The 23,892-nt window shown below is 37.6% G+C and overlaps 1 protein-coding gene across 3 annotated transcripts in view; it reads right to left on the minus strand.

Annotated features, from left to right (window-relative positions):
* Positions 1 to 23,892, minus strand: part of PLCE1 (phospholipase C epsilon 1) — a 149,727-nt gene that overhangs the window by 12,890 nt on the left and 112,945 nt on the right. For 2 of the 3 annotated variants that reach the window (XM_027743126.2, XM_039380245.1), the window contains exons 10-25: positions 23,066 to 23,183; positions 22,533 to 22,692; positions 17,238 to 17,360; positions 17,016 to 17,152; positions 15,870 to 16,108; positions 14,801 to 14,862; positions 14,491 to 14,656; positions 12,617 to 12,724; positions 12,084 to 12,200; positions 11,843 to 12,001; positions 10,747 to 10,870; positions 8,070 to 8,111; positions 7,193 to 7,317; positions 6,349 to 6,466; positions 2,015 to 2,146; positions 603 to 893 (exon numbers count right to left, since the gene is read on the minus strand). In XM_027743126.2, the coding sequence (XP_027598927.2) occupies positions 603 to 893; positions 2,015 to 2,146; positions 6,349 to 6,466; positions 7,193 to 7,317; positions 8,070 to 8,111; positions 10,747 to 10,870; positions 11,843 to 12,001; positions 12,084 to 12,200; positions 12,617 to 12,724; positions 14,491 to 14,656; positions 14,801 to 14,862; positions 15,870 to 16,108; positions 17,016 to 17,152; positions 17,238 to 17,360; positions 22,533 to 22,692; positions 23,066 to 23,183 (2,221 nt within the window). The remainder of the gene's footprint in view (positions 1 to 602; positions 894 to 2,014; positions 2,147 to 6,348; positions 6,467 to 7,192; positions 7,318 to 8,069; positions 8,112 to 10,746; positions 10,871 to 11,842; positions 12,002 to 12,083; positions 12,201 to 12,616; positions 12,725 to 14,490; positions 14,657 to 14,800; positions 14,863 to 15,869; positions 16,109 to 17,015; positions 17,153 to 17,237; positions 17,361 to 22,532; positions 22,693 to 23,065; positions 23,184 to 23,892) is intronic. The other variant, XM_039380246.1, reaches the window with a different exon arrangement.

Here is a 23,892-nt window from a genome sequence, read left to right on the forward strand (position 1 = left end):
TCCTTCTTATCTACCCCTTTCCATTGTCTTTATTGAACTGTAGGGCTTGCCTACACCATTTCTCTGAGAAGTCTCTAGGTATGTGCCCTGAACTGCAGAATGAAAAAGCACTGACTATGTAGCTTTGTAGAAGATCTAATGGATCCCCCATGGAAAAGGTGAAGCAACACAAGACAGCATAGCAAACAGTCCAAAAATGTTTTGGTCAACATTAAACCAGCATCCATGGCAGCACTTTCAAGTTAAAAATAGTTCAGTACCCTTTGTACCCTTTTGTATTTGAAGTTATCAGAAAGGAGTAACAGTTTCTTGAACTGGGGGAAAAAAAAATAACCTTCAGCAATAAAATAAAAATGGAAGGTCTTGCTGTTCAGGCACTTCTGTGTTATCACAGGATCTGCTGCATTGGCATAAAACTCCTGAACTCTGGGATCACTCCTTCCAAGGACCAGATTGTTGTGGTAAGAACCTGCTTATAGTGGGGTGCACAGACAAGCAGATCCCCTCGTGAGAGCAGGGAAAAGCAAGCGCCAAATACAAATTCACAGTTTAAGGGCTTATATCACATTTAAATGTATTAAAAGGTGTTCATGCACCCATACCGTCTGTTTGGTAGTTCAGAGCCACGAGCTGTACCCCATGGAGCCAGAAGATCAGTGGATGGGGATTTGAGGAGTCGATGCGAGTGGCAGCAGGGTAGGTCCTCAGGAGCTGGCAGGTGGTGTGCTGGATCAGCTTCTGGGAGTAGCGCCTGCACAGCCGCTTGGCAGCGTTCTCGTTCAGGGAGGAGATGTGGTAGCACTTGGGCGTCCTGATGATGGCACTGAGAGAGGCTGGGGAGTTGTAAGGAGAGCAAGGATCTTCCCAGGTTTGCCGCATCACATCCAAAGGACCTGGAAGATAAACAGTACCCTCAAGTTACAGCTGCAGGGCCAGAGACTCCAAAAATTCAAGGTTTTCTACTGGAGTATGTGCTTTAGTTATGGCAAAAAAAGGTGATTCTGGAAAATTACAGTACTCAGGTTAAATGTCACGTTCCTTCTTATAGAGGAAGAGCAATCCATGAGAGGAAACATAATGTTTAAGTATTGAAGTAATACCATTATTAGATGTGCTAAATAAATAAATAATTGGTGTTTGCCTGAATATAATAAAGGAATAAAATTCCCTTCTTCCCATTTATACATTTTTAATGAGGAAGGGAGGCAAGACTGAAAGCCATCTGTTAAGTCTCCAAACAGGCAATCTGCAGAGACTGTAAGACTTAGGGGACAAAGGCAGCAAAATAGTTATATACTTTAGAATTAGGCACCTGACTTCTTCATTTTTAGGACACTGGCCTCTAACAGGAAATCTAACCTGTCTGCTGCAGCTGTGCCCTTGGGCTGCAAGAAATGCAACACTCCCTGAGCCAGAAAATAAGTTCAAGAAAAGGTACAATTCTAACTTTCTGTTTATGACAATCACTTAAAAGGCAGGGGATCTGGGTCTCCAGAACCTTTTCTGTACTTCCTTTGTATTTCTTTACATCTGTTCACAGGCAGAAGCACAATTTCCTGGTTTACAAACTGAATCACCTGCAAAGTCTGACTTGCACAATTACACATTTAGACTTGGTTGAATTTTAGGCAACTAAGTCCTGCTTCAGACACTAAAAATTCTTTTCTGGATCCAGCCCAACAGTTCTGCCTTCCATTTGTACTTTGAAAATATTCATTTATACTTTTTAAAGCATAAACTTTAAGATACATCACTTAAAATGTATGTTAGTTTTGAATTGTTTATGAACTAAGGTCATCATATCTCTGACCGAGGAATCCTATTTTAACATTCCACACTCAACACTTCAGTTATAATAGTGTTACTCTAATAGCTGCTGCACTAACAGAAAACCATTCCAAAGTTCAACATCTTACACATTGCAAAGTATTTGATCTTTAACAACTTGGTCTGGTACATGTGTTGGATTACAGAGTCATTCCACATGACTGGTGAAAGAAGATGCTAACTTTACCTTTTCCAGATGCTTTGGCAAGAGCAGCTGACTCCCCAGGGCTCAGCCTGCCAGGATTGTTGCCAAAAATGGACTTCCTGCTTTTTCTTTCTTTTCCTCTGCTAGAGCCAGATGGGTTTAGAGTTGACAAGCCTGTTCCCATAAATGTTAAATAAATGAGCCAAAAAACATGACCAAGAGGGCACAACATTTTCCATCATATTTTACATTATTTTTGAAGGCATGAATACTCCTGTTATATAGTACACAGGACAAGCAGTGTATTTTTCTCCATAATTTAATTTGAACATCCTTACATAGATAGATGCCTTTATATATGTATATGTTATGTAGGTTTTTATATATAATGTGTATATATATATATGTGTATATATGTAATGTATATAAAAACTCATACAAAGCAATATTATATACAGTTCTCTCTCTGTGATGTAACTTTTCTCCATTTTACTTTTTGGCTTGAAGAAGGTATTGGCTTTCTCTCAAATTACCAAATAGTCCTAACTGATACTAAAAAAAATCTGCAGTAACAGTCCCAATGTATTCATCCTTAGAATAATTTTTAAAAAATAAAAATATTTTCTATAGAAGCAATAAACCTAAACAGTAGTGATTATCATGGAATTCATCTGGGATAGGATACCTACATAATTAAATAAATGCAAGACTATGATTTAAAGATATAAAAGTCCAAATGCTGTTGATAGAAGAGTTTAACTTCAAGATGTTTGCAGAGTTATCTTCTTCTGTTTATTAGTATTTCAATGTTGGGAAATACAGTTAGGTGTGCAAAATCCATTACACATTTAATGGCTAATATGCACTAGAAACGGAGCTGGAAAGCTCTTGTATAGCTATTATTCAAACTTGTACCTTCTAGAAACATAATCATTAAAATCATGACCTAAATCCCTGTGAAGTAAAGAGACTCAATCCCACTTAAGGTCAGTTTCTTTCTGTTGACTTGAAGAGAGCACAGGACAGATGAAAGTAAAGAAAGTCAAAGTCAAAATGCACAGTAGTTATTCTGCCCACAGCAGTGAGGTGTGGGATGGTCTCAGAGACCCAATATGTATTTGTGATATAGAATATAACAGAGCAAACACTGTTATTTGCCTAACTGTGACTCCTAAAACATTCCTCATTAATTCACATCAATTCATACCTGTCTAAAGACAGTTTTGGTTTTAATACAATTTCAAACAGTAAATCACAAAGAGGATACATTGGCTTCTTTTCTACTGAAGTCTGTCCACAGCTGTAAATTTTCAGCTCTCAATCTTTATGGCATGTGTACATGAATTTAGTAAAAATATGCAGATAGTTTCAATGGAACTGCTTGGATTAGTAAAATTTAGGATATATATAAATGTTTGCAGCACTGGAGAGGTACTGTCTCTTTGGGCCAAAGCATACACATAAACAACAGAAGATGGTAGAAACTGAGATGAAGGAATATGAACTGACTAGAGAATGAAAAGTTATGAACTGTGTGCTTCCAGTACTATTTAATCCCAGTTTTCAATGGATCAAATGGATTTGGCAAGGAAGATCCAGGTTTCAAAATCCTGTTGTGGAGACAGTCACTGAGGAAACAAGGTAACCTCATAAATCACCAGAGTGCAATGCAAAACCTGGGCTGACAGACCCTAACGTGATGGCCACGGGGAAGCTGCAGCAGGGGTTTTATTTCAGTCTTTCCCATGGCCATGCTTTGCATGTGACACATCTCTTCCCAGAGGCAAGCTCCATTTTGCACTCCAATTTAAACTTGACTCCAAAATACAGCTCCACCTCTTCATACAATCATAAATTTGCAAAATAATGGAGGTTGACAATGATATGAAAGGCATCTGGTCCACCTCTCTGGTCAAAGTAGGACCAGTTTTGATCCCACCATACTGTACACAGATCCTATTATACTACCATAATGACAGATTGAATGTTTTGTATTTCTCTACAACCCCTATGCCAGGTTCTTTGACTTACAGAGATTAGTGCCTGTCTCTTGTGTTAGATATAAGCACACTGCTTTACTGCTTTTAGATTTTTTAATCCAGACAACTGCAAACTTCCCTGCCCTTCTTATTCTAATCATACTGACATAACAGGTTAAATTGTAATTCCCACCTTTTCACCACATTTCAGACCAACAGACAGTCTGCAGGTTTGCAGATCTTGAAAAAGAATTTACAGCATTTTTGTATGTATGTAGGCTGTCTCTTTTCATATTCACTTTAATTTCTTGGAAAGTGATACCATAGAGGCAGATGGTCTGATACAATGGAGACGGTGCCTGAATTTCATGCCAGTTAGCTCAGGTGACTCCCTGCTCTCTCCCCTTGATTGTGCAAATTCTGCTTTTATGTACTCAGTTTCTGTACTCATTGTGTAAGGATCCTCAGCACCAAGGCAACGAGCCGTGTGCCAGTGGGTTACAGCACTGTGTTCAGGTGTGCTTCACTGCCCTCATCTTGGGAGATCCCAGAGAACAGACCTTCACCCTCTCACATACTGGTATGATAATATCCAACAGACTGTAAGGGTCAGAAAGCACGGAAGCAACAAGAGCTGTGGTGGGTTCCTTGTTAACACAGATTTTATAAACAAGAAATGTTATTTTCTCCACATGATAAATTCTGTTTTGACCAGGGAATGCTTAGGGAAGTCTGTGTTACTCAGTAGGCTAGGATAAGTGAACATAGTGGTCCTTGTCCTTTTTTATAGTCACAAAACAGTGATAAACATTCAGGGACGTAGGCAAGCGTAAACAGAGAGTAAAAATATATGAAGACAGGAGAAATAAAATATTTACAACACTGATTAGACACTGACATGAATTCTGCACTCACTATTTCCAAAAGTCTTGCATTTTCTGAGTTGGTTAGGAATGCAGTCAATAGAGCTCCATAGTTATGGATCTACCAGCCCTGTTTCCATCATTAATGGACAATATTGGGGTATGGCACTGCACCGTCTCTGTGCCCTCTGGCTGAGCAGAGGAATCCAATCACTGGCATGGTGGTCATGGAAGTCTACGTTACAGAGCAGGCAGTTTTTGCCTCAAAGGAGACAGTTTGTTGGAAAAGTAATTTCTATAGCTTCATGTGTTCATCTGTAAAAGAGCTCATTTTCTTAATTGTTCTATTCATGACCCCTTTAAAGCACAAGGAAGAAATCTGATAGGGAAAACAGGTATTTTGTTTATAACCAAAATTACATTAAAAATTAAATATTTCAAAGTTTTCTTAAAACATCAGAACTTTTTTGTGTGTCAAAATGCTTGGAACAACTCCAACTATCTCTGTTTAATCTTGAATATCTTTCTTTAAAACAAAATATTTTATTTGAAAGATATCTCATTGCAGATTTCATCAAAAAGAGTATCATATTTGAATTTTTAGAAGTCATTATTTTTACAAGTGACACCTACAATTCTTAAAGTTATGGAGGATTATCAAAGAATGTCTGTCCATTTTTCAGCATGTTTATCTTACCCATTTGACACTATTTTATGTTTGGTTAGCTTCTTTAATCTGATTATAGTTCTATTTGTATAAGATCATGATTTGGCAGAATGGTTAACTTTTCCACAGAGAACCATGCCACTAAAAAGCAGATTTTTCATTCAAAACATTAAACACATCAATAAACAATAAATTCTCAATATAAAAGTATTTATGTTCACAGTATGAGCCAAAATATACCCAACCTCACATTTCAGTACTGAACAAGTAACTATCGGTGATCTTTTCAGTTACTCCCTCTCCTTTTCTCTGCAAACATTATTCTTCCTACTGTACAGAAGAAGACACTCTTATTTCCTTAACTCTTTCCATGAAGATTGTGTGTGAGTGTGCAGTCAGTTGTTCTCACCCACCCCATAAAAAGGCTCCTCTCCTGTCCCCTTAGGGAAGAACAGATGATGCAGTGTAGGCAAAGGTGAAACACTCTAAACTGAGGTCATCTAAAGAAATGTGACACGCTGTTCCTTCAAGGTCTTAAGGATATTTTCCTTCCTAATTCAGTAGGTCCTTACATGGAAACTCGGAGCTCTTAAGATGAAGCTTTCTGTCATCTGGCATTTGGCCCTGAAACAGTTGTCTAAGTTGTGAAGACTGGCAAATTTCACTTTTGTAAACATTTTAATATGACAAACAGTATGTAGTCACATAATTTATGAATACTGCTTCTCAGCCAGGAGCTGTTATTACGAAGCCTACCAAATCATCAAGAACGAACCCCCTCGACTACTTCGAACTAATTCAAAACATAAACATAATGTCTCCAAGAATTAGAAAGCTTAGAGCAATAAAACAGGGCAGTGTACTTACCAGGGAACTTTACAGCTTGACAGTAAATGACAAGATCTGATAGCTCTGGGGCTATTTGTCTGCTTTCCTTCTTATTTTGCAGAAGATAGAATTCTTCACCCAGCTCCATGTCGTAAACCTGAGTGACAATTCCAAGAACATGTAATAAAATTAATAACAATATTACTGAATGTGGAAGAACTCTAGCATATCTTACTTATGTCTTTAAAATATTTTATCTCTTTCTTCCTATATGGTTTGTGTCTTCACCTAACACATCTCCCTCCCGTGTGCATACCTATGCAGCAACACGTGTTACTGATTCTGCAATAGTGTGCAAAGGCCTTAATCACAGTCAGTTCTACAAACATTTAGACAAAACATATCCATGTTCAGGAGAAACTACAATTTATTAAACAGAAATGCACTGGTTTCATTGTCAGATGATTTAATAAGAGGTACTGTGGTTATCTGATATCATACTGTGGTACTTTATTTTGATACACAAAGATGCTGAAGATTCAGATGAAATCTTCAGTTCCATCGATATTAATGGAAATTAAATATCTAAATAAGCTCCTGGATCTCGTTTCAATGACACTTTCCTTGAGACCAACAACAGTTAAATTTTCAGCCAAACAGCCTCTATGTACAGCAACCTCTGAAGACTTTCCTAGAACAGTATGTTGAGCATTTGTTCTATTTAATCTGTTTTTTCTGGTGTCTTTCCATACTTCCTATTATTTGTCTTTATAAAAGCACATTTGCCATCTGATGTCTCAGTTACCTAAACTGTCCAATCCTTTTGAAGCTGGTTATGTATCAAAGTGTGGCTGGGAAGAAGGGGGGGGAAAAGCAGAACTACCTTTCCTTTATTATTGTAAGTGGCACAATCAGCCTTCTTTAGTCGTTTGGCAGTCTCTTCATTGTATTCAAACTGCAGTTTATCACTTGATAATTTATTCTCAGGTCGGTCTTCAAGAATGTTATCTAAAAATTAAGGGGATATTAATAAACATAAAGCCAAACAATTTCAACTGGAAGTTTCATTTGAATTAACAATATTTGTGGACAGTGCTGTGAATCTTATATGAATAACCAGATGCTAAAATAATGCATTAGCTGGTCAAAGCATCATCTTCTGGTAGTAACCTTCTCCTTCAAAAATTTAATGCTTGGCTTCGGTTAATACATTGCACTTCCTTTAAAGCCGATCCTTTAGTGTTCAAAAGATCCTTAAGACCAAACCATCTAATGAATTAAGTTTGCCATCTGAAAATAACTGGAAGTCCTGAATGACAAAAAATGTCTAAACACAATTAACTACATCAAACATGTACACGCTTTGTACAGCAAATTTTGGCTTTCCTCTCCTTACTTTCATCACGCACAAATATTTTTTCCATCTATAGAAATACCTCTTCAAAGCTACATATTTATCAAAGAATAATAAACCTACTAATATAGTCTTTCTGGACCAAAATATTGCAACTGTCACAAAAGGAATGGTTTTATTTTATTCCTGATATTCCTGATGCTTTGACCATAATCTTTTTATGCATAACCAGTGTCGCACATGCAGCCTTCTAACAGCTTCTGACCAGTTAACAATGCCATCTAAAAACATCTGATTGCATTTACAATATGAAGTAAAAACCATACATTCACATTGTCACATTGAACAGGCTGAAGATGCAATGCTGATTTCATGCAGTTAAAATGCTCAACCAAATGGCTTTTACCTTCCTGGCTGTTAGGAGCAGGAGAAGCATTAAGGACATCAGCTACAGGGAAACGAGTCAGAGAGGGAATAAGAGTACAGGAAATTAAGATTTACAGCCAGAAAAATGAAAATTTAGTGTCAGTCATAAAACTATTAGCCTTACTCAAAAAATATATCAGTAAGAAAAATAAAACTGAATCTCTTTTAGAAAGTTTACAGACCATTACTTTGATTAGTTTTTCCAAAATATTAACACAATTAAAGACCCCAAAGATTATTATTGTAATAAAGCAGTAAATCATGCTGCAGATTTCTTCATGTATTGGAAGGTGTGAATGTTTCTTGCTAGCTTCAGATTTCTCAAACCTTCTCTTAACTAGAACATTGCTCAAAAGTCACTTACTGCAGTTATTTTGCAATATTTTCTTCACAAGTCCCTTAGCAAAGATCTAAGTTTTCACAGCAATTTACATCTTCACTATCTCCACCCTGTCCCACACAAAGAGTATTCTCAAATAGCCAGTTAGGTCAGCTTTCTAGCAAAACACAACTGAAGGCAGCACTGACATCAAACCAATAAATTTTCATATTAGCATTACATAATACTGCTATTCCATAAGCAGTGTCAGGTTCTGAACTGCATTCATTAATTTTGTGACTATTTTTTAAATCATTAAAGACAGAAGCAAGTAATGTAAATAAGAGACAATCTGAAAAGAAGTCCTGTGCTGCAGGACATGCTCAAGCCTTCCATTTTCTCTAACATGGCACCTAGAACTTAAACAGCTCCCCACTAGACTTAAAGGTTCGGTTCATCACTGTTTACTCAGGAGAACACCCCCAGTTGTGTCAGACCAACTGTCCATCTAGCTGAGCATTCTCTGACAGTGGCAACAGAAGATACCATTTAAAGAGAGCAACTGGCCCCACTTCCTGAGTACCATCCCAACAACCACAACTGCTGAATATTAGAGATGTTGGACTAAAATATTTCTACCTACGACATTGGCTTATAAATCTGTCCATGAATTTGTCCAGTCGTTTTTTTTAACATGCTGATGCCACTTGGCCCTGCAATTTCCCACGGCAGCAAATTCCAGAAGTTTACTACCAGCTGCACAAATAAATACTTTACCTGTTTTAGACTGAACTTCCACTTGTTTTACTGAGTACCTCCTAGATCTAAAGAGTAACAGTTCTGTACTCCCCTTATCCACCACTTCATGATTTAGCAAATCAGCTTCCAATTCACCTCTCAGTCCCCTTCTCTACCAGCTGGAGAATTCTAGCCTTCTCAGACTCGTGCAAGGCCACCACTGCACTCGCTTTACTTTTTTGGCTGCCCGTCTCTCTAACCTCTCTTAACCCCATCATATCCTTCTTGAAATCTGGAGGCAAGAACTGGACACGGAACTCAAGTTGTCACACATTAAGGTTTTATATAGAAACCAAAAGATGTTTTGTTTTCATTACTGTCCCTGATCATCTCCATCTTTAGCTGTCACTGAACACCAAGACGAGCATTTCAGAGAACTCAGTAATTCCATGATTTCTGAAACTGATACTGCCATCGTTGATCTTAGAATCATATAAACAAGGTTTAAAGGTTTTCCCTCAAATAACCTTACATTTACTTACACTGAAGCACATCTGCAACTTTTTGTCCCTTTGGTCAGTTTTGTGACTCATTTACAGAGTTTAACAATGGTGCAGGGTTTAACTACCCAAAGAGCTTGGTTTCACTTATATCATCACTGCTGTCTCGCTGGGTAAACACACGCTGATCTACTTTGATATATTCTCTGAAAATTACTATTTAAAAAAAGCAAGTAACTCATTTAGATGCATTCAAGCTTGTTCAATCTATACATGGAAGTTCTGACAAATATCCTTTGACAAAACTTTAGAGGATTAAATATATTTTTACATTTTCTGACTCCAGCTGTTTTCTCTACCTGAATCAACCAGTCCCGCAGCAAGAGAAGCAAAAAAAGAAAGCATGACTTCAGCTCAGCTGCCTCATCTGGAGTAGAATCAAGGAAGTAGTGGAAGTTACTAACTGCAATATTTGTTATCACTTCTGGCATGCCAGTCATTAATCCAATCTATAAACTGCTCCTAAAGGTGGATTTATGCTAAACTGCCAGTTCCTGAAGGGTAGGACAGCTGAAGTGTAGACAGCCCATGAACTTACAAGGCAAGTCACTGAGGCATGTCTTGCCATTTTCTCACTGAGCACTTGATGCTTCAATAAAACCATCTTCACTGAATAAACCAAGGACTCAGCAGCTCCTCTACCTTTACTGTGAACAGCTGATGCCTAAGGTGTAACTAGTGGGTACTTCAGAGATCATGCAGATGCCAGGGCTATGCCTGTTGCAAACTTGAGCTTTCAGCTGTCTATATGAGTAACGTAATTTACAAAGACTAGAATTTAGCATACAATGCACAGTTAAAACATAATGGTTGGACTCAAAGTCACATCCAAGTCTTCTATACAGTCAAATTAATTTCACAGTATTAGAGACTACTGCACCAAAGTGCCACCAAGGACATTTAGTACATCTTCCTCTCACAAGGTAAGACCAAGTTACCTACCTCATTTCTGAACTAGAATATTTACATTCTTATTGCTACAGTTCTAGCAACAGCACTGTAATAAATAAATAAATAAATAAAGGAATAAATATTGTTACCGTCAGAGAGAGATTCATAGTCATAGTCATATTCATCCTCTTCATCTTCTTCCTCTTCATTGGTAGGTGTGGGGTTGCTAGCACCATTGCTAGCCTGTGCTTGCATATGTGCCAGCTGGTGAGCCTGCAACAACAGAATCACTTAGTAAATTATTGGTAATTTTTTAAAAAGCAAAAGGGTTTTCATCACTGTTTGCATCTTATTTTATTTATATGAAAGCACTGAATGAGAAATAAGTGAGATTTTTAAGATTGTTAAGATCAAACTAAAATACCATTTTAAGGGTGTGAAAGTAAAGAAAACCTGTATTGGAAGAAAAACACTTAATAAGATATGAAAACTAATTAATTACAGGAAAATTTCCACTTTGCACATCACTCAGAGCAATGCTGCTTTTTTCCAGTCTGAGGTAGGCTGTTCAAGAAATAGTTCAAAATCTTTTCAAAAGATGGAGCATGTCCATATACTGGTACTAATCAGTGTGATTTACTCATTCTGATACAAGAATTTAAATCTAATGCAACTGCGTTTACATTTTCAAGGATTCAATCTAATTGCTGACTAACCATAGACATTATTATATTGATGTTACTATAGATGCAGCTCTAATCTTTAGAAATCAAAAAATTCTCATATAGGTATAAGCACTATTTGAATAGCAGAGTCCCCCATCAAAAGGGATTAGGAAAGACAGCATTTGCCCGGTTTGACTATGAAAAAGGAAACAAAGTAGAACTCTACCAAAAATTACTACATATTGTAAATATATACACATACTTAATGCATATCACTATTTCTCAATAAACGTGAACAGTAAATGTTATAGACTCACAGAGAAAATTCATTTATGTTTATCATTTATTTAGGGCTATATAAAACTAATACACACTAAAATGTAGTTGTGCTGTATCTATACTGTACTATATGTCTTGTCTAGTTATTTGAAAGTGTTGCAATCCACTGTGAGTCTTCCAAGCATGAATATGCATTAGATTATTCTGCTGTTCATATGGGAATAGCACAAACTTCAAACACAAATGAACTATTTCTAACCAAAGTTGGGTCTCACTACTTGCTATTAGGGAAAGACTTCACCTTTTGTTTCAATATATCCACTGGTGTTTGATGGGCTTTCAGCTTCTTGTTTTTAAGCAGGATTTTTCTTTTCAGTTGGCCAGGGGAAGGAAGCATGGGATCATCAGAAAAGTCACTCTCAAATAAAAACTTTGTCACCAACTTATCTCCAAATACATTCTGAAATATTAAGAACATGTGATATATTATGGAAAATCCCAAGGCACGTGCTTAGAGTAATTTACTGCAGTTTATGGCCTACCTTGAAGATTTCAGCCATCTTGCGTTGCTGAGGCAATGAGCAGTGGTTTTCTATGGATATGATAACTGGCATGTCAGAAGTGATGAATGCATTGCGATCAATAGCTTCAACTACCTCCTGGGGGAAAGAAAGGCCATTGAAAGAACATGGGGTTATTTTGCAGCGTTCAGCTAGCTTACTGTTAGTTGAAAGGGGAAGATATCTGTTTTCCTCTCTAAGGAGAAAGGGTCCAAAATTTGTTTTCAAAACAAGATAGCATCTTGTTACAACAGGACTGGTAATACATACTTACGTTGCTTACACTGACAATAAAAAGACAGAAAATTACAGTATATATGCTACAAAAACTGATTTAAAAAGCATAATCTTTAGCATTGAGGAGTTCATGTCTGACAGTCCATAGTTCATACTCTATTAGGATTTAGCCCATTAGGATTTGTATTTTTCTAGTTGGCAAATTTTTTCCTTCATTGCAGAAAAAAATACTGATTTTCTTCTCATTTTTTTGTTTCTATATGCAGTTATTAGCATACCTTAAAAGAGATCTTAGTAGTAAGAGTGTGACCATGATAAATGATAGGCATTCCGTCATCACCATCCCAGCAGTCTAATTCTACACTTCTGCAGCCTTGTAAAAGAACCTACAATGCAATTGAACAGTGTTAGCACGTCTAAGTCACACTCTCATGCCATCAAAGCAGAAGACAGACACTGCAGAGCTGAGTGAAAGCTCAGTGATTCAGCAAGAGTGCTGGAAAGAGCAATCTCCATGAAGTAAACAGCCCACAGAAGCTACCTGCATTCCCTAAGTGAAATTCTCATTTCCCATTGAAAAAGAAAGGGAAAATTAAGAAAGCATGTATGTTCTTAGGAGAGTTACCATAAAGCTTTGAAATTCATGGTATCTTACAGAACACAGGGAATCTGTTCGCAGAAGGTGGTTCCTAATGTATAGCTTAATTTTCTGAGGGAGAGAAACATTTCTATATTTCTCCCTGAAAAAGCAGCTACAAGGCAACATGGCAATTTATTCCAGGTTGCTCCCATGACAGCTTATGGGGATAGTTCCAGTTTGTTTGCTGGTTCTTTTTGTTATTGTTAGTTTTATAAACAGAAGATTGTCTGAAAATGGTGTCCGAAGAAACAACTTCTATGAATATAGTTAGAATGGAAATGTGCCAGGCCATCTTAATCAATTATATTAAGCTAATTTACATCCATTTTTCATTTATTCATTTATTTATTTTAGAAAGCCCTACTTGCTAGAAAACCACTGAAGGAAGCAAAGAGGAAGGATGAAGGGAAAGATAAGCTAGCCCATCTGGTGACAGCCCAGCTTCTTATTGCTATCAGTATTTAGCATGCCTGTCATCTGTACCACAATTAAATATTTTACTGAATAGAAAGACCTCAACAATCAAACCCATTTCCAGCAAAAACATTCAGGAACAAAGAACAAGTTATTCCTCCTACTCAAAACCTGAATAATTTGATTTCAGACAGTTGTGTCCATAGCTGGCACACCATCACTTCTGTGAGAGCCAGCCACACCGAGCTAGAACAAAGTGTCCCTTCAGCTGGTGACTTGAGGGACAGGGAGAAGCTTTTCTGAATCATGCAAATTTTGAAGGCAGCTGAGCCCTATCTCACTTCCCATCTATTACCAACACAATACTCACATCACTACGTAGTGCTACTACAGGAATCTCTGCAATTCAGTGTGATCATGTTACTCAGGATTTCCTAACACAGCCTCATCCCTCTGTCTTATAACCCCAGGTGAAGGAGCACACGGGACACCAGATGAGCCCTTCTCAATGATGAGTCATTAACATTTAAAGTAATGAAAACACTACTGACAGGAAGTTCGATGCTTTCTCTAGCATTTTGTAAATACAGACACGAAAAAATATATATACAAACAAACACAGAACCAAAAGTCCTAGGGAGAAATCGTTTTGTTCCTGCTCACTGCCAATAAGGTATAAAGTCTAAAAACCTGTAGAACATTCCTAGAAGTAATGTTTTTAGAAGTTATAGTTCCATCTGAAATTTGTCCTAGCAGTGCAATGTACAGTATTTCAGTAGTGTTTTTGACATCTGAATGAACTAAAATATTAGATCAGTCTTTCCTGTGGGAAAGTCTAATTTTAGTAGGTTGGGTCAGACCGACTGGTGTCTAAATGCTATGAATCTCAAACTAAACCCATTTTTTTTGCCTTAGAAAAGGCATTTGAGCACAACTGTGCTTACAGGCAGCTTTCCCACACATCATGTTTTCCAACATTTTGCAAGCAGAGGTTTAGGACATCTAGATTTTCAAAGCAAAAAGGTCATGTTTCTGCAACTTGCCAGTAAAACAAACAAGTTCATGTTGAAAGCTGCACAGTGATCCAATCCTGCATACCTGGCTGTAGAGCTCTACTGAGGACTCCCCTTTAAGCTGATGGCCAGTAAGGTAAGTGTTGTGTGAAGATTCTATGTAGTAATAGGAGAGAGGAAAGTTCAAGTCCTCAGCATTCTCCTGTGATTCATCATTTTTGGAGGCAAAGTTGTCTTTATCCATCAAAAATCTAGAAGTGAGAAGATGTGAGGAAATTTTATGCTGTGCTTAGCATTTTGTGACTGTCATACAAACATCAATACCCTAGTATCATCTTGAAAGATATATATATAGATAGAGATATAGATACATAAATTAACACATATGTAATTACCTTGCAAATCCTTCAAAAGATAGCAGCCCTTGCTGGCACATATTCACACTGGGTTCAAATTTCTATGAGGAGGAAGAAATTTAAGAGACACATCATAACAATTCTTAGAAATATGTCTTTGTCATGTTTTCATAGTGTAGTCTGCTCATAGCACTCACCAGTAAGTATGTAAAACCAGTCTTTTTGTGGATAATTATGTGCCTGCAAACTGTGTTTTACAAATCACTAAACAAATATACTGAACTCATAATTGTAAATCATAGAATCATTCAGGTTGGAAAGGATGTTGGGAGGTCATCTAATCCAACCTCCTGTTGAAAGCAGAATCAGTACTTAAGCTGAAATTAAGAAGGGTCTGTGATCAGGATCCCACTCCTATCTACTATGCTTAAACACAACATACCACCATTTCAAATTAAAGAGACTTGTAGTAGTCTAACTTGATGTTTCTTTAGAATTTCTGGCTTTTAAACTTTGCAGTTTTATATTACATGTTGATAGTTGAAAGCTACAGTTTTCAGCCTTTGTTAACTGCCAAGTGGGGGGGTTAATCTCGAATCATATTAATTATGCACGTCTAGAGGAATAAAAAATTTTCTATACACTTTCTAAAATCTTCAGCAATTGTACAAAAGGGAATAAAATGTCCATGTTTGCTCTGGAAATTTTTTTATAAAAAAATAAAATCATGTGGAAATGGTGTTTTTTTAAGTTCCAAATTAGGGTTAAGCTCAACCAAATGTGGTCACAGACAAGGAGAAAACAATGAACTGTCACAAATACTTTTCCCAAGTGATGACATCCCTTCCCTGCTAAAGCACACATAGCCAATAGAACTCTTTATTTGCATGATTTTAAAATGAATTTATTTATGGACATCCATAAAATTTTCTAGCCCAAAATAAAGATAGTATTAAACTTCAAACTCAAGTAAACGGTAGTGACAATATCAGTGTGAAAGGAGGTATCCACGCAGATGCTATTCTGACTGGCAGACAATGGTAGTGGGGAAAATGGAAGTAACAGGATTTCAAGTAAAAAGAAATTACAAGATATTTGTATTACAGACCTGTATAATACTGAGAATTTCATCATAGGTACAGTGTTCTCCTTGGCAATTCACTAGGAAGTCGTTTAGCTGCTGGATTCCTACTCCAAATATTCCCAGCGATGTGCTTTCAACTCCAGTACCATTGGTAACAATGCTGGCAGCAGCAATAGCATCAGATATTTGCCTCTGGTTGTCTGATAGCTGCTGCCTGCTCTTAATGAACAAACCAAGGTCTGAAACATTTCTAGTCAACAAATCTTGAAAGAAAAATAAGAGAATATAATTATAAGCCAAATAATTATGTGTATTATATAGACTGTATAGAATATAATGCAATATACAATGTGCACGAGTATCTGACTGAATATTTTAGCACTGACATAGTAAATTAGAACAAACTCATCTTGTTTTTATTCATTAACAAAAGAACAAGAGTCCATGGGAGCAGACTATACGTGTTCAATTATTATGAACAAAATCCTGGAACCTTGAACGTGGATCCACAGCCTCTCACACAGTCACCCAGGGTTCTCCTGCTTCCCCTCACCACCACGAACAGCCCCAAAGCCTTTCCTTCACTGTGTGCAACCCCATACCCTTCCTGTTCAATCACTGTTTATCTTCTTCCAGTCCCCTATGCCAATTGTTCTGCACCCTCCCCACAAGATGCTTGGCAGAAAGAGTGTTTTCTTTAAATGTGGCCAAAGTTCAGACTGAGATTATGGTAACTGGGGAATGTAAAGAGGGACAGAGGCTTCCTTCCCCTTATCCCACATAAAGCAGATCCACTAGGAAATCAGATAAGGAAAAAACAGCCAAATGAGACACAGGACACAGCTTCCTCATTTCTACTCCCTATTTTTGCTTAGTGTTTTAGCCCTTCCAGAGCTCCTGCAATCTCTACAGATCCTTGAGCTCAGCCACTCAGCAACAAGTTTTATGCCTCTGCTATTATCGGTTACAAATATATTTGGCTAATGGAAAGCCAGAATACTTTTCCTTCCCTTCATTTCTGTCTTATATCCTGCTTAGCAAAGGCATGGCAGCAGTCCTCTACTTAAACTTATAACTGATGGTTCTTTTTGAGACTGAGACACTTTTTATTAAGGCCAATAACCGAAGTTGCTCAGCAGTCTAACAGCTCAATTTTCCTCTTTAACAAACCTAAATCAGGCTGGAATCCACTGCTATTTTCATCAATTTTCAAATTAGTATAAAGTGGAGCAGGGTCTAAGCCGGATCGGTTGCAAGGTACAGCATAGATATCGAAAAGGTCTTTCAGATCCTTGCGGCTACGGACGCTGCAAAAAGAGTAGGAAAGTTCAATTTTTGCTCTTTTATAAACTTGGATGAATGAAATCAGTACAAAATAAAGATATATTTTACCTGAAAGATTTGAAGAGCTCTACAAATTCCACAAAAGTCATGTTACTATCAGACACCATGAAGTTCTGAAACCCCTTCATTCCTCCTTTAACGCGGCCATGCCAGCTACTGCTGCTCCATGTGCTAAATCAGAAAAAGACTGCTGTAGTTTGGGTACACTAAACTTCTTTTTATTGAAACATTTTGCATTACTGTAGTAATAGTTTATTTGTGCTCTCCTTAATGCATTTATTACCAATATCTGGAAGAAGCAAAAAAAGCAGTATCTTACAAGATGCATAATGACAGTTTGTACCTTCTTGTTTTACAGCAGCTACTCTTTTCCCTCAAGACAACTGCAAACTTTGCCAGAATAAATAATGTATATGCATGGTATTTAAAGCTTTCATGTGCAAAACAGCCTGATGCATATGGCACAAATGAAAGCATTCTTGTTTTGCCTTTGAAGAAAACAATGCCATTATTCTTGTAATGCAGGCTCTTTATGAAGTTCATTAAAGATTTGCCATGGAAAAAATAAAATGGAAGCAGAATTCCTTAAAGCTCTGCTGTCAAAATAAAATGCTAATATTCTGACTGGATACAGAGGAAAACCAAGTATTTTCCTTATGCACCCGGGGTTTCTTATATCTGGGAGCATTGAAGGTGCAGATTTTAAGAAGCATAACTCTTCCCCTTTCCTGGCATTCAACTCTCATTGTTTCCCAGTCCACAGGTCTTCTAGGATGCTTCCCAAGAATGGTTGGGGTTGTCATCAGATACCTCAAAGACAGGTCAAACCACAGTTCTCTTCTTCTTCTGTTAAGATTGGACAGCAGCCCCTGGAGGGCTACTGTCCATTAGAACCAAATGAGGTTCTAATGATTTCCTCCTTTCAGCTTTGTGGACTGAAGGAAGGAAAGTAAACTGGAATTTCTTGAGAGAAAAGGCAGAAAATGATCACGGAAACAACTAGCTGTTTGGTGCTATTTATTTTAATTGATTTGAGTAATACCAATACCAAGAGTAATAATGCTCTGTAACTGCAATCATTACTCTAAGTTGTGCAGATGAATAAAATTTTTGAAATAGAACCAGTACATTTCCAAAAGTGACTTCCCAAAATCCTCAGCCTACTACAGATTTACACTTGCAAGTGTAGTTAGGCCCTCACTTGAGAAGCATGAACAAGTCCTCAGTGAATTACATGTAGTAATATGCAATGAGGGGCTGAGCTCTTGAGCCCCCTCCTGGGCCTAAACAGCAATGAACACACCCTGCAGGAATGGAATCTGCTAGCACCACCATCCTGAAAAGGGAGGGATCTAAGCAAACAACTGTCTGCTTTAAACCAGAACTGCAGAAGTTGCAGTATTTGTTTCAAAATATCAGACTAGGCAACCGTGTGTCAGACTTAATTGCTCTGTAATGTTATACACAAATCCATTAATCTATGAATTCTGCCATCAGGTTCAGTACAAATAGTTCCAACAGCTGCGATGGAAAAACAGGACCAGCTTGTTGTCCAGTCTTCCTGAAGACATGCCTGCAAGCAGGTGACTTTTTACCCAAATATGCTAGATCAGAATCCTCAATTTACTCCTGGGCTGGAATGAATGCATATAATTGAAAACAGAATGTGACTTAGAAGTAGAAAAAAATACTATCTACTTTAGTTGATAACATTCAATTTGTTTGACATCATTATGGCATGTACTGACATACTGCATATAACTTTTTTTGGACTAAATAATTCCTAACATTTTTATCAGACAAGAAAAATAAACCACGATGAGGAAAGTTTCTAGACTCCAGAAAACAAACTGGATCTGTAGAGTACCAAATGGAAGACCAACAGCAGAAGAAAATGTTCAACATTTTCCTAGATCTGATCACTAAAGACTGTCTTCCAGAGTCATTCCATGGGTAATACAGGTTGTTAAAAAAAAAAAGCCAAAAACCCCAAGAAAACCTCACCATCACCAACAACCAAAACTGCAATTAGTAGCAGTCTGGATTACACCTGTATACAGTTAATGAGAGAGGCAGTTTATTCTCTGTTCACAAAAAAAGCCCACTTCTCTACTTTTCCATATCCTGTGGTCCATTTTCCAGCGGCCTTATCACCCTCTCTCCTGATTCCTCCACCTTACAGGTGGCACTAGGTTTCCAAAGACCTTGGAAATTTGTCATATGCACATCTGCTTTGAAAAGAATGACAGCTGCAGGCTACCTGTGTTCAGAAATCATCTGGACATTTGGATTGTACAAGAATTTATCTGAATGTAAATTATTTGTAAGGACATCAGGAATATCAAGGTTATGAGTTATATATGGAAAAATACCATTTTTCACTCTGTACCCATAAGAATTACTATTATTTAAAATGTACAATAAAGATAGCCAGGTCCTCCTCTTTTTCAACTTTTATCATTATATTTAGAAATATTTTTCCACTTTAAAAAATGTTATTTTATTTAGCACTTCTCATTTAGTGGAGATGTTCTAATTTACTGCTCAGGTAAAATGATGCACATACTACATGGCAAGAGAAAAAGAACTAGAATTCTCTGTTGCTGCCCTCCTGCTACACTGCAGGACCTAGCAATCACTTGTCACCAGCTCAGCTTTCTGTGCTGCTGGTGGGACCCTCTGCCCACTGCTCTCCTAAGCTCCAGGTTCTGTGAGGGATTGTGCACGCACCTAATGTGCACAACCAGCTCATGTCCAACACTGCCTCCAACTACAAAGCCTTATCAGCATTTGAGCCTAAATCCAGATGCTAATCTGAATTACTAAACTCTGCTCATCTCCTCATTAGCTGTCATCTGTGCAGTGCTTATACAAATGTGTATAAGCACTCCCAGCGGATCCGGTTTTTCCGAGGTTATTTCATTATCTAGGTCATTCAAACTTTCTGTTACTTTGGAAAACGGATACTTCATTTTATCTTAATTTATAATGATACTGGCAAAACCTATAGGGTATAACTAAGTATATAACTGGACTGCAGAATAACAACAAAAATGGAGCAAAAGAGAAACAAAAAATGGCTGTGTTCAGCCTGTGTGGGTTCCCAAACTTACTTTGCTTGCATATCACCAGGGTTAAGGGTAGCAGCTTCAAGTAAAAACATTGTGCTGCTCACAGTCTTTATGTACCACAGCTTGTGAACCACTGTCCCAGTCTGCTCCTCCCTCACTTCTACCTGTGCTGCCACAGACAACCATCCTGCCACTGTTTCATGTTTGGTGTGTTTTATATCTGAAACGGCTGAAATAAGCTATGGCAGGTTATTGCCTGACAGATTGCCATATATTTAATGCAACATAAAGCCATAGGACATGCCATGACTGTGGGTGGATTGCCTGAAGGTACAAACCTTACTGTGTCCTCCAAGACAGTTTGATGGTTTGAGTCTGAGTAAGCTCTTCATCCAGACATCTAATTACAGAAGTCTCTGGAGCACCTATTCCCAGAAGAGCACCTAAATTCTATACTGGAGGCAACCAGCTGGTTTACTATAAAAGATATCCCAGGAGTGAAGTAATACATATATAAGGTGGAAGATTACAAGACTTTGCAGAAAAGCAGAGAGTCAATTATTTGATAACTTGGACTCACTGATAACAGTTGAGGCACATGTGAAGTGTCCACAGACATGAAAACTGGCAAGCACAATTCAGACCTAGCAAGGGTCCACAGACTAAATAACAAGAATAAAACTCTCTCCAGTGCTCCAAATCTCTTAATGGTTCACAAAAATTAGGTCAAGGTAATGGGTAAAACATGTAAGTCTGATCTGAGAAGACTTCCTCGGGACAGATGAAACAGCCATATAGCTGTATCCCCAGCAAATTTTAGCAAGAAGGGTCACAGCAAGTTTAAGCAAGAAGTGTCACAGCAAATTTAGGAGTGCTCTACCAAGGGATGTATGGAGTTGCTGGGGAAACTTTGCCAGGGAAAACCTGTGATAACTTGGGGAGGCCCACAGTGCTAAGCTATGCAGGGATCTGTACAGAAACCCAGGACTGAGAGGATTTAAAAGAACATTAGCTGTCCTTCCCCGGGGAATGTGAGTTCCCCATTGAGCCTTTTAATCTCTTTTAGAGAACAACAAGCATTTTGGCATAAAAGTAAAAAGCAGATTTGCAAAACACAGAAGCATTTTCCAGAGGTGGTAAAGCAGTATTTCTTCAGTTTAATGTAAAAGAAATCTCTTCTAATACTCAAAAAAAAATAAAAAGATAAAAGTTTAGAGAAACAAATCCAAGTTTGTGAATGATAGCAAGGAACAAAAAGTAAAAAACACGGTAAGAATCTCAGAAAGCAGTGTTAAGCAGTGTTAAGCCAACCACATCTGTCCACACGTGGCTCTACTACTCACACCTGTTGCTAAATCCAACTATTTAAGTATAAATAAAATCGCCAAGAAATACGCAACAGGAACCATTCCACAAGACACATCTCTTCAAAAGTAATGTTACATCAACATCAGTAATCTCCTTCATTTTTTACTATTGCTCTTGTGGAACCCCCAAGATTCATACTCATAACCATATTTCAGTATTCATTCTCTTAAAAGGTACTGGAAAGCCTCTGTTTAGAATGTCTTCTTGTATGTTATAAAGTACCATCCACATCCCTGAAATATTATGGTTGTTATATTATTACTGTAATCACTACCATCACCACCATTACTACTTATACAATTAATACAATAGTGCCCTATACCACTGCACATAACATAATGAACTTTTACACTGCCTAAGTGACATAAAAAGGATGAATGTTCAAGGAAAAGAAGCTTATAAGAGAAAGATTTCAAATATGTTCCTCTGATTCCCAAGACGATACTGCAATCACCACCAGAAATGTCAGCAAAAGTTATTATTCCCCCAGGTAGAAATGAATTGTGCTGAGAAACCTCAGAGCTTCAGTTCACACATCTATAACATTGCTGTTGATTTGCATTATGAAGATGTCTCTCCATATCTTCTCCAAAACATAGTTATAAAGAGTTAAACTCCACATTTGTGTAGTTTTGGAACAGCATTCCAATCTGCTTCTGTAACAGACATAAACTCAAGCATGCTGCTCGGGGACTTGCTACAAAGGCATCCTCAGGTTCATGGTATTTCAGCTTAAATGTCCTGTGTTGTCCTACAATGTGTTTTAGATGTCTACAAAAAGGCTAATGGCATTTCTGGCATTGTTTTTGTCAGATTTTGCTAGTTTGGCACAAAACCCACATTTGACGATAAGTAGCAGTAGTTTCTTTTCTTTTTAAATCAAAGCATTGATTTAAATCCTTACCTAGACTGACTCTTGCTTGAAGATATTACAGGAGAGGAGACTGGTCTTGCTGGTGAAGGAGATGTAGCTCCTAAGTTTGGAGACCCGGATGCTGTCAGAGAGTGAGCTCTTCTTGATGGCAGGTTGTTAGATGGAGAAGCATTAATAATAATGTTTTGATCTATGGAGAAAACAGAAGTTTTCATCACAATTACATCTGGCCTAATAAAAATGTTTTTGTCCAATTCATTAACAAAGAGTAGGACACTAACAGCATTCTAGATTTGCCCCAAAACAGCCAAAAAAGTCCAAACTGAACAACACTTACAGACACATTTCATCTTAATGGAAAGAGAGTGCTACTGAAACTAAATGAAAGAACAATTGTTAACAACTACAGAAATTAATTTAAAAGCTTACAGGATTTGGAGTTTCAACTGCAAAAGTAGGTTTATTATAATAAATTTATTTTTAACATGCCAAAAAAATGTCTGCGTAAAAAGACTTTGAGCAAAAACCTGATGGACTTTTAAGTACTGAAGCAATATATCTACCTGGTTCTTCTTGTTTATCAATATCTTGAGGATCTGAGCCACTTCTATTACGATATTCCTTACAGCTTTTTGCCTTCCGTGTTGCCATTTCATCATCAGTGGCCTCTCCACTTTCACCCTGGAAATAATGAGCACCATAATAAACATCCCAAACCCACTACTATTTCCATTCTTTGTCAGTTCAACCTGTAACAAAACCATGAGGCAAATCAGCTATTCCTTATGAAACAGACTCCTGTAAGACCAATACCAGTAGAAAAGAGACAACTTAAATAGGATAGATAGTGAAGTGTGGGACCACTGGCTGTTACCTCAGTTTGACATCACACAGAAGATGACAATGATTGAATCTCTCTAAAATGTTTCAGCTGGTTTTACACTATTTCACTGGTGCACAGGAGCCCTAAAGAGGATGGCTCTTCCCATTTAAGGATCTTCCCTGCCTGCCTACTAGAAGAACATGTGGGTAGTGTAGAGCTGCTAGTTCCTGCATTATCCTCTCTCCTGCCTATTGCTGAAAGCAGTTGAGTCCAGGAAAAAAGAGAAGACTACCAGACTAGGTCATGTTACTGTCACCCACAAGACAAAAGCATGCTAACATGAGGTGGAATAACTGTGGTAATATTTCTGGAAATATGAAAATAAAAACGATTTTAAAAAGTGACATCGGCCTCCAGACGTCACTTTGCATGCTAATATTTTTATTATAACAATATTTTACCTTTATACTGAGGCAGTATCTAAAGGTTGCAAGATGATTCTGTCCCCTTCTGCTAGCCCCAGCACCTACACGTCCCAAGAATGCTTCAAGCATGAGAAAAGAAACC

This window comes from Pipra filicauda, unplaced genomic scaffold (genome assembly GCF_003945595.2).
Source record: "Pipra filicauda isolate LSUMZ 115617 unplaced genomic scaffold, ASM394559v2 scaffold190_size1978887_pilon, whole genome shotgun sequence".
Taxonomy (NCBI): domain Eukaryota; kingdom Metazoa; phylum Chordata; class Aves; order Passeriformes; family Pipridae; genus Pipra; species Pipra filicauda.